We start from the raw sequence: 16,116 nt of genomic DNA, 5'->3' as shown, positions 1-16,116 counted from the left end.
TTTTTTTTGTGCCAAACCTCAGTCAGTCACATAATCGCTGCCTGTGAATGTTAAGTACATTTGGCTGCGATTTTCTGGTTTTATGCAAATCCTCTACTTGGTTAAACTGGTCTTTACAGTGGCACTGTAGCTGCAGTTACTTGGTACAGTATGTAATACTTTGTGGAACTTCCTCATTTCACTCTCATTGTCTCTCAAGGCGTGTCTGGCCTTTTTTTTTTTTTTGTTTTGTTCTGTTCAGATAATAGATAAGCTCCTTTGTGGCAGCCCTAGAACATGTGTGACATGTGCCTTTGATTTGATGAGTGCTGTTCTTTTGTCACCCACAGCACTGTGTCCTCTATCCTGGGTGCTTGGCTAGACCAGTATTCAGAAGATTTTTGGACGCCACCGGAGTATACCTGTCTGAAGCGACTTATCTCCTACCTGCACCTTAACTTTCTGGGCTCAGATTTGGAAAGGAGAGCATGCAACCTTCTCGCCCAGTTCCATCAAAGGCAGCTTCGTGATCCTGACTCGGAAGGTGGGTCATGTGTCATTCTAAGGCACTGAACCCCTAGACAGGGTGTGATCTCAGTGTTTGCAGATGTGATCTTCTTTACTTGCCTGATAGCATCACCAAAAGTTCACCAAAGTCAAGCAGGTCTCCTTCTGCAATGCTTATGAGGTCTCTTTGGTCAGTGGTCTCATTCTTAAGGCATTTGTACAAACAAAGGTTTTCAAAGATGTGCATGCCAGTCTGAATTGGCACCAATGTGTGAGTGTGACCTGCAGCCTGTTGTAAGGTTTCCTTCCCCTTGGTGCTCAGTACTGCCATACAATTCCTGCACCCCTGACCTGGATAAGCATGTTAGAAAACGGTGTAAATGTGCCCAGTGCCAGGCTGGTTCTTGCTATGCAGTCTCTTTCTCTTTTACAGGCACTTCTTGGCTGTTACATATCTAGAACACCATGCCTGAAAGAGAACCCCTTGCCTGTTCATGATGACATTTTCTTTTGCCAGCACAGTTATAATGCTTTTTCTGGAGGTCTATCACCGCCCTATGCCACTGTGAATGTGCTTTTTCTTATGGGACACTTTCATACATACCTCATTCAAAGACATGGAGGAGTTAGTTTTGCCATCACCAAGTGCTAGATGGGAAACAGCCCTGCATAGATTGTTTTTTTCATCACAGGGCCCAAACTCCCTATTGATAACAATCAATGGTAGCGCCATGAGGTAACTGTGCCACTTGTGCTGGACAGCCCTGTTCAGAGTTTAAAAAACACTCTCCACCCCAACCCCAATTATTAAATATTGACTTCTTAATATTGTTCAACACACAAATCATTTTTAGTGTCAAAATCAATACTGAATTCCACAATCAAGTTAATCAGACCAGTTTCATGAGTTTTCACCCTCTCGCCTGCCACCAGCTGTCACATAATTAGTTAAATGGAGTCCCTTGTCTGAGTCGACTGTGTTTCAGTGGAGATCAGGCTCAGTAGGCATGACCACAGCTGGAGAGTACAGCTTGTAACATAATCCTTATGAAGACAAAGGAGCACTTGAAGCAAAGTTTTAAGAAAACCTCCAAGGAACTAAAAATACCCCAAAGCCAAGTCTAGCCTGCTATTAAGATATGGAGACAGGTTAGCCCAACCATGATTTAAGAGGGTAGGACAGAATATCCTCCATAACTGAGAACAGGCTAAGATGGGAGCCTGAGACACCTTAAAAGCAAGTATAGCTGACTGGACAGTCAACAAGAAGTGCTTCATGGGAGAACTGGAGAACAAAACAACATTTGGGGGACTCTCACTTCACACCTGAAATTCATTTTACCAGGATGGACGTTGAAGTCAGAGGGGATGAAAACTCTTTTAAGATCTAAAGAGCAAACGGGAGATGAATCAGCCCTGTAAAGTGCATTAGGGTAAAGCTCACCGTAGAAAGGTGGTGTATCACATAAAATAATCTAACTGTACTCATTTACTAACTTTGTCTGTAGTTGATCCCACTGCCCACGAATATGCAGTCCATTTCTTCTCGCCTCTAGAACATGGGCATTCTTGGGAGGCTACCTCATTGACACTTATAAGACACTCCTCTGGCGTCTTATTGCTGTAACATTCTCACGTAAAATTTTATATTGTCAACAAATTCCTGTTAGGCAGGTTCACACACTTCAATATATATGTTTTATTTCCCCTCATTGAATACCCTTAATTTATGAAATCCTCCCAATCTTCAAAGGATTTCTTTCTCATTGTAGACCAAGATGTCAGAACCTATCAAGAGGACAACTAGCAATAACCGCCTGAGAAATCAGATAAAAGAATAAAGAGAACATCTCGGATAACATGAAACTTGAGACACGACCCTGTTGGAGTCTTTTAGAAATAAATGGTCAAGACAGGAGCCCTGAAGAGCAAGTGCTGATGCCATTTCTTAGTTACTTGTTGTTCAGAGATCTTGTCCTGCCTTGTGCTTCCAAACATCTGTTATGGTTCTGAACCTTTTTAATTGATTTCAGAAACCATACGTTTAAATAAGTCAATGATTAGTTTAGAAAGCACTCTTCATAGAGTATACCATCAAATAGCAAAGTGACATAATGGAAGATAAGATTTTTACATGAAAAGAATTGCAAGAAATAAACTTAAGTGTGAATATGAAGAAACAAACTGACTGTTAGACTCCCATCGATCTATTTTCAGACCTGCCTGGTCCAGTTTGGGCGGAGTGGTGGCTCTGAGGCCAGGGATTTGCACTGGTAATTGGAAGGTTGCTAGTTCAAATCCTGTACACGCCAAAAGTGACTCTACTTCGTTGGGCCCTTGAGCAAGGCCCTTAACCTGAAATTGCTCCATCCCAGGTATGACGGTAATCTGCATCCAGCCCTGCAAATGGGCCATCCAACCTGCAGGGAAAAACCTGGGGGTTGGTGGCAGAATTGGCACTCCAGCCACCATCATAAAAAACCTCACACTATTCCACTCCATCTGAACAAGTGTAGTGCATGGCTGGACTCGTGTCCTAATCTGGGATGCTGAGTTGGTTTGTCATGTGGTGGGTGCAGCAATGCGCTGTATCAGTGCCTGCTCCTAACCTCTCTCTCTTGGTCCTGTTGAAGAAATGTAGTTCTGGATAAACCTTAAAGTATCTGGATGAGGTATTGGGACGACTTGACTATTAGTTAACCTAATAGGTTTGAAAGACTAAATGATCTCCTGTAGTGTATCAAACCTCTTGTTTCTGTAGAAATCTAAAGATTCCCAAAGCATTTCTGAATCGGTGATATTAAGTTACTGGGCCTCTTTGTGTTAAGTGTTCCTCAAGTCCTCTCGTAGACAGTGTGGCCCTCTAGTGGTTAAGGTATGGGGCTGTAAAGTGCAGGGCCTCCAGTTGAGTCTCCACCAATGATTTTCTAAACCTGAAAAACACCTCAGGGTGGCGATTACTAGAGAAATAGAAGTGCTCCATAATATCACATTTGCACTTTGCATTAGCTACAAATAGTGAGTGTGTTTTTGGACTATAGGTTGCCAGTTCAGTCTTCCCCTTTGGCTCCCTCTAACATCTCTGCCAGTCATTTAACCCGCCATTGAAGCAAATGTAGAATGTTGGAAATAACTGTACAACATTAAAGATCTTTTACTTGCTTTGGCAGTCACTGTGACCCCCTTTTGACAAAGATGCTTAATAATAAAGTACAAGGGTGCCAGTTTTGCCCCCACCACTTAAGTGTCTGGACCCGATGCTATTTGTATTATCTATTAATGCTGCTGTTCTGCTTCACTTGCAGAACTGAGATTGGTGACCAGTATAGATAGGAGATACATCTTACACAATTTGTACTTTATGCCAGTGGGATTTAGTAGTGAAGTTTTGAACTGTAAATTGCCAGTCTTCACTATCGATTGCATGTTAGTCCTAAAACTAATCACTTGGCCTGTCATGGCTTCTTCAGTAGAACTGTGGGAACACTGGTTCTTCTGGAGTTACAGCTGTCATCAGTCAATCTTTAATTTATTTTGCACCCTTTATAGTGTGCAGTATCACAAGTCACTTTACAAAGCAAACGTACAATTTGTAATATAATGAATTACAAGTAATCAAATATAGAAGAGTAAATGGGCATGAGGATGAACCCATTGAAAATGGGCAGAGGTGTACAGTGCTGTTGTAGAAAGATTTAAACAATGGGTGTTATGCATTTAGGGTAGTGGTCACCTCAAAATAAATGTAGATGGTCAAGGTGACTTACATTGACCTCCTGTCTCTCACTGTCTCTTCTAGTGGTCGACCATAATACCTGCACTTTTACCTTGCTGGAGGAGAATGGCTTCTACGAGGAGAGGCCTGACTTTTTATCCTTCCCGCCTGTGGTGGTAGCTGAACAGTTCACGCTTATGGATGCGGTAAGAACCCAGAATGGGATTTTGAGATGTGGAAGCATCGTGTGTTTTGGTGTCATTTCTCTTCATTTGTAATGACTTTGTTGAGACGTTTTCATTCTGTGTGTCTAGACATTTACGTTAAAGGATGCAGCATGCGTCTTGAAAATTGCCCACAGTGTAATGATTACAGTATAAGACCACTTTAGAGTCTCCTCCTGTATCTGCTGTACATTCAGTCTATGTTAAAGGCTTTGACCATCCTGGGACACAGTGAAGCACTTAGTTTTAGAAATTTCAAGGTATTATTTTGGTCATTCTATAGAACCAGGCAGAAAACTGCTCTGTTGCATAGTGCCGTAGAGACTCCTGCTCTAATCAGTAATGTCGGCAGGTCTGTGAAACTTGATCCAAAGTAAAGAAAGTGAGAGATGTAAAGGCTCAATTACCGAGTCTCCATGTTGTACATTTCTCGGTCAGTATTTAATAACAATGACATGTGGTAATTAAGGAACTAGTGATGATTATAGACCGTTGCTTTGGCCATTTCCTGCTCCTATTGTATCCATTACAAGCTGGTGAGAAGGCCAGACCCTATCCCAACATCACTTCAGACAAACCTGGATGTATTCAAGCACACACACACACTAACTAACTGTTCATACCTGATCATCCTAACACGTCTTTGGAATGCTGAGCTAAACCCCCATGGACACAAGGAGAATGAGTTAACAAAACACTCGGGGAATTTTGCTTGGAATTCTGTACCCTTCAAATGACAGCAGTAAACACTGTGCTGCCCACTATGAGAGCCATGCACCCTGAGGACCCATGAATCATTTCAGTCCACTTCTCATTATTCGCTCAGTGGCTCCCCCGTATGTAGGATTCTAATCAAAACTTCAACTGCAGCTGCATAGAATACTCAGGCAGTCAAAGTGAATTGTGTGTTACTCAAACCAAGTGCTCATTTTTGAATGTGCGCTTTTAAGAATACACTTCACACAAAATGCACAATGCTCTCTGATCAGTATCTTTAATAATTGTAGATGGCCCAGAGCACAACATAACTGTTGAGTTTGAGTGTATTACATGAAGATACGTAGGACATCGGGGTGCAGAGTGCCTGACTATTCACACTGCTTCTCTCTACTCTTCATCATCATGGTAAAGGCCTGGTAATTCCTCATCTCTAAGTTTCATCTCTGAATGAACGTTTAACACCAGTCGTACACTTAGTGCAAGCCCTCTCAGTTTAACACCAGACATTTGAGCTGTACCATCTGCCAGTCATTCTTGAGCCCAGGATCATTGCCTACAAAATCCAAATCCCACTTCTACGTACGAGAATTGTAAGAAAGGCAAGCCATCTGGCGAGTTGCCTCTGGTATCTCCACCCACCTCAGAGGAATTGGCTTAGAAACGGAAGGTCATCTGGAGTTAGAGCAGTCAGAATTTAATGTGCACCATTAAGTCGGAGCCAGAGGAGTGAGGAGGTGCAAAGGGCTAATCGGGACACCAGGCCAGCTGTTCCAGGGTGTTGCGGTGTTTTTACTGTGGAAGTCAGTTTGATTTGGTATTCACTGAAGACCATTCCTGGTCCCAAACATAAGCCTTTCTTGCAGTTCAGGGTTCAGCTGGTAGGGAATTACAGAGGAGGAAGGGGGTGACATGAGAGTGTTTTGGCTGTTAACTTCATGTGCACTAATGAGAAAGTCTGTCTTTCCAGGAGCTGTTTAAAAAGGTGGTGCCTTACCACTGCCTGGGCAGCATCTGGTCTCAAAGGGACAAGAAGGGCAAGGAACACCTGGCACCGACCATCCGTGCCACAGTCACCCAGTTCAACAGCATCACCAACTGTGTCATTGCCACCTGCTTGAGCGACAAAGCCCTGAAGCCTACTCACCGAGCCAGGATTGTGGAGCGATGGATTGAGGTGGCCAGGGTAAGACCTCCCTCCACACCTCCCCACTCTTGCTTGCCTATGCTTTTCATTCACATTTTCTTATAAGAAGAGTTTGCTGTAGTTGAGAATGGGCAGCGGTGCCCCTCCTCTCATCCCGCCTGGCAAATGTTGATAGGAGAGCCAGGGCAGTGGGTGACTCTCTCAGATAAGCCTCCTTCATTTTAAAGAGCCACGTTCACTGAGAGCCGGCTAATGTTCTCATTTTGCACAACAGGACTGTGTTCAATTACTACTTTGTTACCGTTTATAGTGCCTTCATTAGTACCCATAATTCATATTCAGGAACTGTAAATGTGAAGGAGCCTGTTTTCTCTGGGTCCTTGCTTGAAACTGAGTGACCAAGCATTGACTCAGAAACGCATCTGCATAAAATGATGCTGCAGCATGGGGTGTATAAAGTACAGACTAATTGATTACTTAGTGCCCATAACACTCACAAGCTATGCTGGAGTCTTTTCTTAATGGCTGCCCACCCTTGCCACCACCTTAGCCCTGCAGAGCCCCTCTGAGTGAATATTTACTGTGTCTTTCCATGTCTAGTAAAGTGCCTTACTGTAGTGCAGTGCAGTAATTGCTATATAATGTGCTCAAAAACTGATTATATAGTGCCTTCCTGTAAGAATCTCTCGAGGCACTCGGATGTAGTGCTGGAGGGGTCTTCTCACTATCTGTGCAGCCATCATCCAAGTGCATTAGTGGAAGGTATAAAGTGCCTTGTAATGATGCTCTGTGAAAGGTGGCATATAAAACCGACTGTTAATACATAGTGCCAGCTTGAACAAGTGGGTCGCACCCTTGAAAGCCAAAGGTGCATGTGAGCTTCTTCTAATCCAGCCCCAAAACAGCATATGGCCCTCAAACGGCAGTCATCTGGGGGAAGCTTTATGAGCCTTTCAATGATGCTGTGTGAAAGGGTTATATAGTGCCTACATGTCCAAGTGTCTTTATGTTGTACAGAATCACGGGTGGAGATTAGTAACCTGCTTTGCCATGCAGCACTCACATAAGTGAAATGCCTTTCTTTTTGTATCCTTTGTGAAATTTGTCGTATCAAATAGACAAATCCCATAGTGCCATGACACTTCAGACAACACGGGTAAAGCGTTTGATGAAAAAACACGTAATATAGATATATAGAATGACTATGGGATGTACTTGTGTAAAATCAGCCATAGTCCACCATTTGTGGTTACACAGAATAAATTTTAAAAACTTGCATCCTGCCTGTGCTTCCAGGAATGCCGTATCCTGAAAAACTTCTCCTCTTTGCGTGCAATCCTCTCGGCGCTGCAGTGCAATTCCATCCACAGGCTGAAGAAGACGTGGGATGAAGTATCAAGGTGAGGTTGGGCCCGGAAAGAACAATAATAATGTAATCTACGAGATGGGGTTTATGTGTTAGGGTGGACGGTAATGAATCTTTTGCCCTAATTTTTTTTTTCTCTTTGATTTGATGTGCAGAGAGAATTTCAGAATATTCCATGAGCTTTCGGAGATTTTCTCTGATGAGAACAACCACTCCTTGAGCAGAGAGCTCCTCATTAAGGTGAGTTAGGCCTCGCTGCCTTGTCCACTCACACAGTCAGATGTGTTGATATGACTGGCAAGTTATGTAATGCTTTTTGTTAAGGTTTAATTGCTTTTATGTTTCATTTAAGTAGGTCATGGGGGGGAGAGGCAGTGGTGGGCGGTTAGCTTGTAGGCTGCTGCACATTTCTCAGAATATGCATATACTGTCCAGCACCCCAGCAGGATGTGGCTGTCAGTGTCCAGGACCAGCATTCTCTTGTGCTCGCTTTCGTTCTTTCCGCCCCCGTGCTCGCTTACTGTAAGCGCAGAGCTCGGGCTTTCTTTAGGTTTCACAACTTCCTTGATAAAAGAAGTAACCTCCCAGCAGATTATAGGCCGAGATGTTTGGTGCCCGGGCACTGACTCACTGCCTCAGTGGTTGGCACTCCCTTCTGATTTGTACGTAAGCACACACACTCCTTTATTCTGAGCCCAGCAGAGTGTGTGGAGGTGAGGGGAGACACCAGGGAATTCCTTATGATGTCACTTTGCCACTGGTTCGTTTGATAAAGACACCCCCACCGTGTCCCCAAGGGCTTTCCCTGGCTAGAAGGGCGTATCTTCCCAGACGGTGTCTTGCTATCTGTCTTAGGCAGATGCAACGGCTGGCGTCCATGACCCTGAAGAATTAAAAGATAACCTTTTGTGGGGTGGTTGTGTGTGGCCTATCATCTGGGTCAAGTTGAAATTAACAGAACTGAAGGGAGGAATATTAAGTACAGAGGGCCATGAAACTCGCCACTCAGATGCATGCATATCATGTACACCAATACTGCCGTTTCTGCCATTTCTTTGACTGTTTGTAGTGCCTCTTTAATGCTCCACCGCCCCACCGCAGTGCTTTTTCAGATCACTGTAGTAGTGCTCACTATGAAGGAAGATGCGTTCTTTTGTTAATTGCTCTTCGTGAAGTGGAAGGAAAGTCCATGCAAACATGGAGGGAGCGTGCAGACTCCACACAGCAGATGCTGTATAAGGTGGACAGCTCTCTTACATAAATTACTTTATACCTTACAAATACTTTATATAAAGGATTACATCTTGCCTGAAGAAGCGTCCTGAGTTGCCTCGAAAGCTTTCATATTGTAATCTTTTTAGTTCGCCAATAAAAGGAGTCATTTTGCTTCACTTCTCACTACATCCATAATGGCTAACACGGTACAACACCCTAGTACTACACTAGGGGGCTCCGCCCCCTGCTCGCTTCGCTCGCCAACCCCTGGCGTTGGGGCATGACAAAGAGTGAGATGTATGAATTAGATATAGAATAGTGTGCAGGTTTGGATGATGCTTATATAAATACAAAATAGAGTGTTTGGCATAGAGTAATGTTTTATTGGAATATTTCTCTGTATACAACATTTGTAGTAAAGATGGTGTCTTGTCTTTGAATGAGTCTTCCTTGGCATGGATCATTTTTAATTTTAACTTTAATGGGAGATGAACGTCGAACACATGAGAAGGCAAAATAAAGTTGTCCATGTCCAAAAACGGGTTCAGAGAGGTAGATGCCAACCTTGTCCATGGTTTGTCCTTGTGATTTGTTGATGGTCATGGCAAATGCAGGTTTAATGGGGAACTGTCGGTGTTTCAATGTAAAAGGTAATTCTAGGTCAGAACTCGTAAGGTCAATTCCAAGAATGAGAACAGTATTGTTACCATGTGAATCTGAAAGAACTGTTGCTTGAATAACATTGTGTGTTATGGTGTTGACGACTAACCGTGTGCCATTGCATAAACCCTGTTTAGTGTTAAGGTTTCTTAATAGCATGATTATTGTTCCGTTTTTAAGGGTAAGGTTGTGTTGTGGTCATTCGTCCGGGTTAATAGTGTTCAAATATTCTAATGGGAAATTCAGATGTTCATTGTCGTCATCAGAGTCAACTTTGTCAGAGCTTAGAAAGAGCCGTGTCTCTCCAGGAAGTAATGAAATGACCTGGTTAATAATGTGATTAACATTAATATTTTTTGGACATAATATAGTGCGTTGTGTTAACCACATATGCGAAAGCAGTATGGGCCATTGCCTTTTGGTGGCCTGATATGTACTCTGGTAGATGCAAAAGCAAATGAACTATTGTAGGATCTAATGCAGTTCATAAAGTTTTTAATTTCAGGCACATCGTTAGTTAGAAGCTTCTGTAGATATTCAGGATATGAATGTAAAGGAGGCAGTCTAATCTGCCCCTTTTGACAACAACGTGTAAATTCATTATTTGTATTGCCAGTTGTTTCTTCTGTGAAGTTAAGTGAATGACAATGATTGAAAATGACATTCATTAATCCCAATGAATTTTCCTCAATAGTGGACTCATTATTGAATGTGTTGTCAGCCAACTGGCGTAAGCGTTTAGCAGACGTCTGGTGTTGATGTCTGCGACGGGCATGTTTTGCTTGTGGTGTTTGAGTGCCGCGTTGTTGCATGTCCATTATTTGTGACGCGCTATTTTTGATTTTTAATTGATCCGCCTCCGCTTTGCGCAAAGTCCGTTTCACTCTACGTCGTGCATTGTTTGTATCGTGCCTTGTCCGTTTTTGTATGTCGGCCAGTTGAGCTTTCTGCTTTTTGAGTCCTGCTTGCTTGTTTTCTGGCCGGTCATATGTGCGTTGCTTTGCTCCCTTTTATTGTATGTCTGAGACGCGAGCTCTTTCTTTTGAAATCGTGCTTGTTTTGATGCAGCACTTTGAGACGCGCGCTGTATGCATCTACGTTCAATGTGTCTGTTCATTTGGGCACGTCTCTGTAACGGGGTTACTTGAGCTTTGCGTTTTTTGATCCGAGGCATTTTTTCTCACGTATTTTCCGAAGCGCGTTGTATGCGCCGGCGTGTATTTTTTTGGTTTCATTCGTGTTCGTGTGTTTGGTCCCGTTATCCGATCCGAATCGTTTTGTACCCGTGACCGTGTATGCATGACTTGTTTGTTCCTCAGCGTGCGAAATATGTATAAGTAATAAGGAGGATCGCACTCACTGTTAATATGGAGCCTTTTCTCCAGTTGAATGGTTAATAGTGCTTTATTTTAATGAGATCCACCTATGCTGCCTAGTGTGAAGGTTTTGAGATGACGTATGTTTAATATGGACGTTTCCTTTAGATATGTGGCTTTGGGTGTCACTTCTTATTGATTGTGGGGGGGGGGGGTGTGGGTGAGGATTATTGTTGAGCGAGCGTCTTCTTTCGTTTTGTGTTCCAGGGGCTTGTTGAATCCCCCTCTTTGTGTGTGTCCCGTCCGTTGCTTGTAGGGTGTGTGGGGTGGTTTTGTGTTCTTTTTTTTTGTGTTCCAGGGGCTTGTTAAATCCCCCTCTTGGTGTGTATCCCGTCCGCCCTTTCTTGCGCCTGCGCAGTACGTCTTTTTGCAGCTACGGCCCATGGCCGGATGTGCCTGCGTCCATCATCCGGTTTAGCATTCTCGGTTAGTAATATGGATAAATTACTTTGAAATGCAGTGAAAGGCACTATATATAATATAGGTCTGTTGTTGACTTTGTAAATAGTAAAGGTACTTTTAAAAAGTTGATTTCATGGGGAAAATACTTTGTGGCAGTGTTTATTATGAAAGGAGCTACGTGAAAGAGACTATGCTTTACCAAAGTAACCATTACGGACCCTACATGAAATTTAATGCAGTTGGTTCTTACATTCAGATAATACGGTGTGTGCTATATTAAACAAAGAAGTTTTTCGTGGCAAAGTGGGTTTGATAGTGATCAGTATCCATCCATCCATTTTCCAAACCTGCTAATTCCTGAGCAGCATTGCGGGGAGGCTGGAGCCAATCCCAGAAAGCATAGGGCGTAAGGCAGGAGCGGCACCTAGACAGCACCTAGGTGCTATATAAAACCAAACAAAGTTTGGCAAAAATGCCTTTAATAGTCCCCACCATTGGAAAGGTGATTATAACCAATGTTCTCTCTAATAGTCTTCATTGTAAAAGGCACTATATAAAGCAAAGCAAGAATGCCTAGGAAAAGTGTTTTTGCTTGTTGTTTTTCTGTAAAAGGCTTTATGTAAACCAAAAGCACAAAAGGCTATGGAAGGTATTGGCAAAATGTTTATTAATAATTCCCAATCTAAAAATAAAGGTGCTATATAAAGCCTGCTTTTGATAGTTCTGTAAAGCAGCACCATTTTGTTTGGCGACGTGCCTTTTGGAAGACTTCTCTGTAAAATGCAGTATAAGCATTATTCTCGAATGTCTTGTTTAGCATTCTGCCTGTGACCTTTAAAAGGCTGATGATGTGGCACAGTGGGTAGCTTGACATACAACCACAAATCCCGTGTGAAAGCTGAAAAAGTTCTGCCATCTGGTGCTCCAGCTGATTGGCACGATAATTGTGATGCTGGCATGTACATTTATGCACGTGTCAAAGACAGACTGGCAGGCACAGTGACTTGCTTAACTTGTGCCTGCTTCTGACAGGATACGCAACTCATTATTCTGTATGCATATTATTTCTGATTGTGTTTTAATGAAACCACTATAAAAAAACATGAATAATTATTGTTATATGCTTTGCAATTGTGCAGCAGCCCAGGTCATTACAAACTTAGCATAATATAAGAGACACCAGGAGGAACAAAATTGACAGTTTTGGGCTAGAGACTACATCAGTTGTCTGAAAGTGAAGTTTCTTTTTGGCTGCCATGATGCTGGTTTACAGAGTCCCGAGTAAGTGAGCTGGCTGTGCCACAATGCCAGTTCAGGAGCTCAGAATTAACTCCATGGTTGTTGAGAAGTTTGGTGCAGACCTGCCTTTGAAAAGCCACCCCTAGTGACATGCTGCACAACTACCATCTAGTGGTCCATCAGTTCAATAACATCAAGCGGCCCATGGAACTGTTAGACCGATGATAAGATTCTGGAAACATTGAAATTTATTTGTGTTTGCTGTATTAAGTAATCTTGTTTAAAAAAATTAAAAATAAATTTAAAGAAAGGTCAAAAGGTTTTTTTTTTTAGTCCGTTATGGTGCTGTGCCAGGTCATTTGTGAGTGTGGACTGTGAGGGAGACGTAGGCATTTTCACACTAAATGTTTCATAATGTTTTAGGTCCCAAAGCAGGGAGTCCACATTGACCCTTCTTATTGCCATGCACTTGGGTGCCATACTTTTACAAAGTGACATAACTAAACACACTCTTTTGGGTCAGGGTTTGATTCATTTTTGAAATCCTGAGTACTTTAATGCAGTTTACTTTTTTTTTCAGGAGGGGACATCCAAATTTGCCACCCTGGAGATCAATCCAAAAAGAGCACAGAAGCGGCAGCAGCAGCAAAGGGAGATGGTAGGCATTTGAGCTTTTTATACTCTCAGGTTCCCTGTGATTTCCCTAATTGTGTTCACGTATATCAGTCACCTGTAAAGTTCCTCTACCAGGCAATGTTATCTTTGGGGGTTTAGCCTCTTCAGAAGGAAAAGAGTTTGACGAGGTAGCCAACTCTAGTTTAGGGTCACACAGGGAACCCCTTTTGTCACATCCTGTCATATATAGGCTGGTCCAGATCTAATTATGCAACTTTTAATGCAATGCAGGAAAACAATGCAAGACAAAAGAATTGTTCAAAATATCTTGTAATAAACAAATGCAGGGCAGGTGCTGCCATGTATTGGCAACAAAAAATTTTTTATGAATTCTCTATGTAATAAACTTAATAAGTAATAGCGTAATGAAAATTGCATAATTAGATCTGGACCACCCTGTATATGCATCAGCGCCTAACAGCTCATCATCCGCGGCACAAGAAGTCAGTAACTTGACTCCTTGCAATTTGAACTTGAATTCTCCCTTTGCAGAGAGCAACTCAGTCTTCCTGCTGCCCGGTATCTTCACTGGGGTATGAACTGGTGGGGGGGTTCCTCCTTTTGGCTTCTGAGCAGGCAGCCAATTCCGGACTGGTGTCACACTGGCATTTGAACTGTGAGCATCTTTTTGACAGAACCAGTGATTCTCTTGGTTTCAGAAAGCCAGAGGTGGTTGAGTTTGCAATACTATATATTTTTTTTTATTATTATTTGTTTTTTGGCTGCTGAAATTGGGATCAACTCCATTTGGCCCACACTATTTGTCAAATGCAGAATTGTGGTGCCCTCTAGTGATGCATGTGTGCTATGTTTTCAAAAATTTGAATTTGTAGAACTCTTCCCATTGGAGTCTTATTTTTTAGGTAGTGTGGTATCATCGACATCACTGAGAAAGGTTATAATTAAGACAACCTGACTAGTACCTTCAGGTAACCTTTAGATAATAAAGATATCCTGAATGGTACCTTTAGAAAGGAGTGTTTTGGCCTAAACACTGACATGAAAACACAGATTCTCGTTAGTTTCTCAGGGAAGACTGCAAGCAGCAGTCTAATGTAAGCTAATTATGCAGACACTTTGCTCTGCCTGTGGTGTTTGAGGTGACCTTTACCTGTTGTACCTTTTACCAGTGCCACCGCTCCATAATAAAGCTTGGAGTAACATTGCGTTAGATTTGTAAGTAGCTGCAGCTTCACCACTGGTCTTTTTTATTGTAGGGTGTGATGCAAGGAACCATTCCTTATTTGGGCACTTTCCTCACTGACCTAGTTATGATGGACACAGCCATGAAGGACAACCTGGAGGTGAGTTTCTTGATCTAGACCATGAAGGCCCACTGTCCGTAACCCCTGCTCATTCTAAACACCCCTTGTTTTATTTATAGGGTGGACTGATAAACTTTGAGAAGAGAAGAAAGGTAAGAGGAGTTTATTTTCTGTTTTAGTAAGTGTGTGCGCTGGCTGCGAGAGTTATTCAGATGTAGGGTTCCCTTTTGTGACTGGGCCCCTGCTCACTATCTTTGCTGAGTGACCAACACAGGTTCATTATTGTTCTCTGCATTTGTGCAGTGGAAGTGACCCTCTCAAGCTAGGCAGCTGCCTGTTTAACTCATCTCAAATAGCGTTGAAAAACACACGCTCTCACTCATTCATTATACCTGGTGCTCATTTTTATTTAACTCCGTACTCCTCTCCTGCAATTTCTTTGTGTCTTTTCAATGCACAGCTCCCAAATGTGTTATGAAATATACTAGTATTAATATTTACATTATTATATTAATATTTACTATGAAATGTGTTATATACATATTAAGGGCAGCACATTATTTTGGTTCTGTTTTTTTTTTCTTTTGAATGAAGTCTCAAAGTTTAGTTAAGGTGGCGTATATTAATAATAATTCATTACATTTATATAGCGCTTTTCTCAGTACTCAAAGCGCTATCCACACAGGGAGGAACCGGGAAGCAAACCCACAATCTTCCACAGTCTCCTTACTGCAAAGCAGCAGCACTACCACTGCTTTGACAAAACATGCTGTGAAGGATGCTATATAAAACATATTTATTGGCCTCACAGAGCACCCAAATATCCTTTTTTTTTTTTAAACTTTTCAAGATAGAATAGCCATATTGGAATCACAATACTGTCTGGATGTTGGTAATACTTTGACTTTTATACAGTTTACCTTGGTAATCTCTCTCTCTCTCTCTCTATATATATATATATATATATATATATATATATATATATATATATATATATATTGGTTGCAATAGTTTACTGTCAAATAAATGCAAAGAGTACACGACACGTGTTTCGCCCTCATTCTGGGCTCATCAGGTGTACACACTCCACTGCACTCCCTCTCGGGAATCGAACCTCGGACGTCAGCGCCAGAGGCGATGCCCCTAACGTTGCGCCACGGCGTGTGGTTCGTTTATTTGACAGCATGTAGATCGGGGTAATTACATTCACGGCATTCGAAGTCTGTGTCACAATCTGATTGTATGGGACGTCCGAGGTTCGATTCCCGAGAGGGAGTGCAGTGGAGTGTGTACACCTGATGAGCCCAGAATGAGGGCGAAACACGTGTCGTGTACTCTTTGCATTTATTTGACAGTAAACTATTTTCAACCATTCTATGATCTGCTTCTCGCAACTGAAAGAGGGCACCATGACGGATGTTAGCCGACTTGCTGACCAACCACAAGCGTTACCTGGTAGGTAACCACCCATACAATCAGATTGTGATTCAGACTACGAATGCCGTTTGTGTGTGTGTGTATATATATATATATATATATAATTATAATAAATAAAAATCCAGTGTCTGTCCACTTTTCACAAGAGAACTACTTAACGGATTTAGATTGGGTTTTTTTCTATAATTTACT

At 42.2% G+C, this 16,116-nt stretch overlaps 1 protein-coding gene across 4 annotated transcripts in view; it reads left to right on the top strand.

Moving 5' to 3' along the window:
- Positions 1-16,116, top strand: part of LOC114656944 (ral guanine nucleotide dissociation stimulator-like) — a 190,648-nt gene that overhangs the window by 154,291 nt on the left and 20,241 nt on the right. For all 4 annotated transcript variants that reach the window (XM_051931793.1, XM_051931792.1, XM_051931791.1 and 1 more), the window contains exons 5-12: positions 330-523; positions 4,286-4,407; positions 6,113-6,328; positions 7,586-7,689; positions 7,811-7,895; positions 13,128-13,205; positions 14,440-14,526; positions 14,607-14,639. In XM_051931793.1, coding sequence (XP_051787753.1) covers positions 330-523; positions 4,286-4,407; positions 6,113-6,328; positions 7,586-7,689; positions 7,811-7,895; positions 13,128-13,205; positions 14,440-14,526; positions 14,607-14,639 — 919 coding nt within the window. The remainder of the gene's footprint in view (positions 1-329; positions 524-4,285; positions 4,408-6,112; positions 6,329-7,585; positions 7,690-7,810; positions 7,896-13,127; positions 13,206-14,439; positions 14,527-14,606; positions 14,640-16,116) is intronic.

Source organism: Erpetoichthys calabaricus, chromosome 9 (genome assembly GCF_900747795.2).
Source record: "Erpetoichthys calabaricus chromosome 9, fErpCal1.3, whole genome shotgun sequence".
In the NCBI taxonomy this organism is placed as follows: domain Eukaryota; kingdom Metazoa; phylum Chordata; class Cladistia; order Polypteriformes; family Polypteridae; genus Erpetoichthys; species Erpetoichthys calabaricus.
Note: the sequence above shows the minus strand (reverse complement) of the source record. Positions and strands in the feature narration are given on the sequence as shown.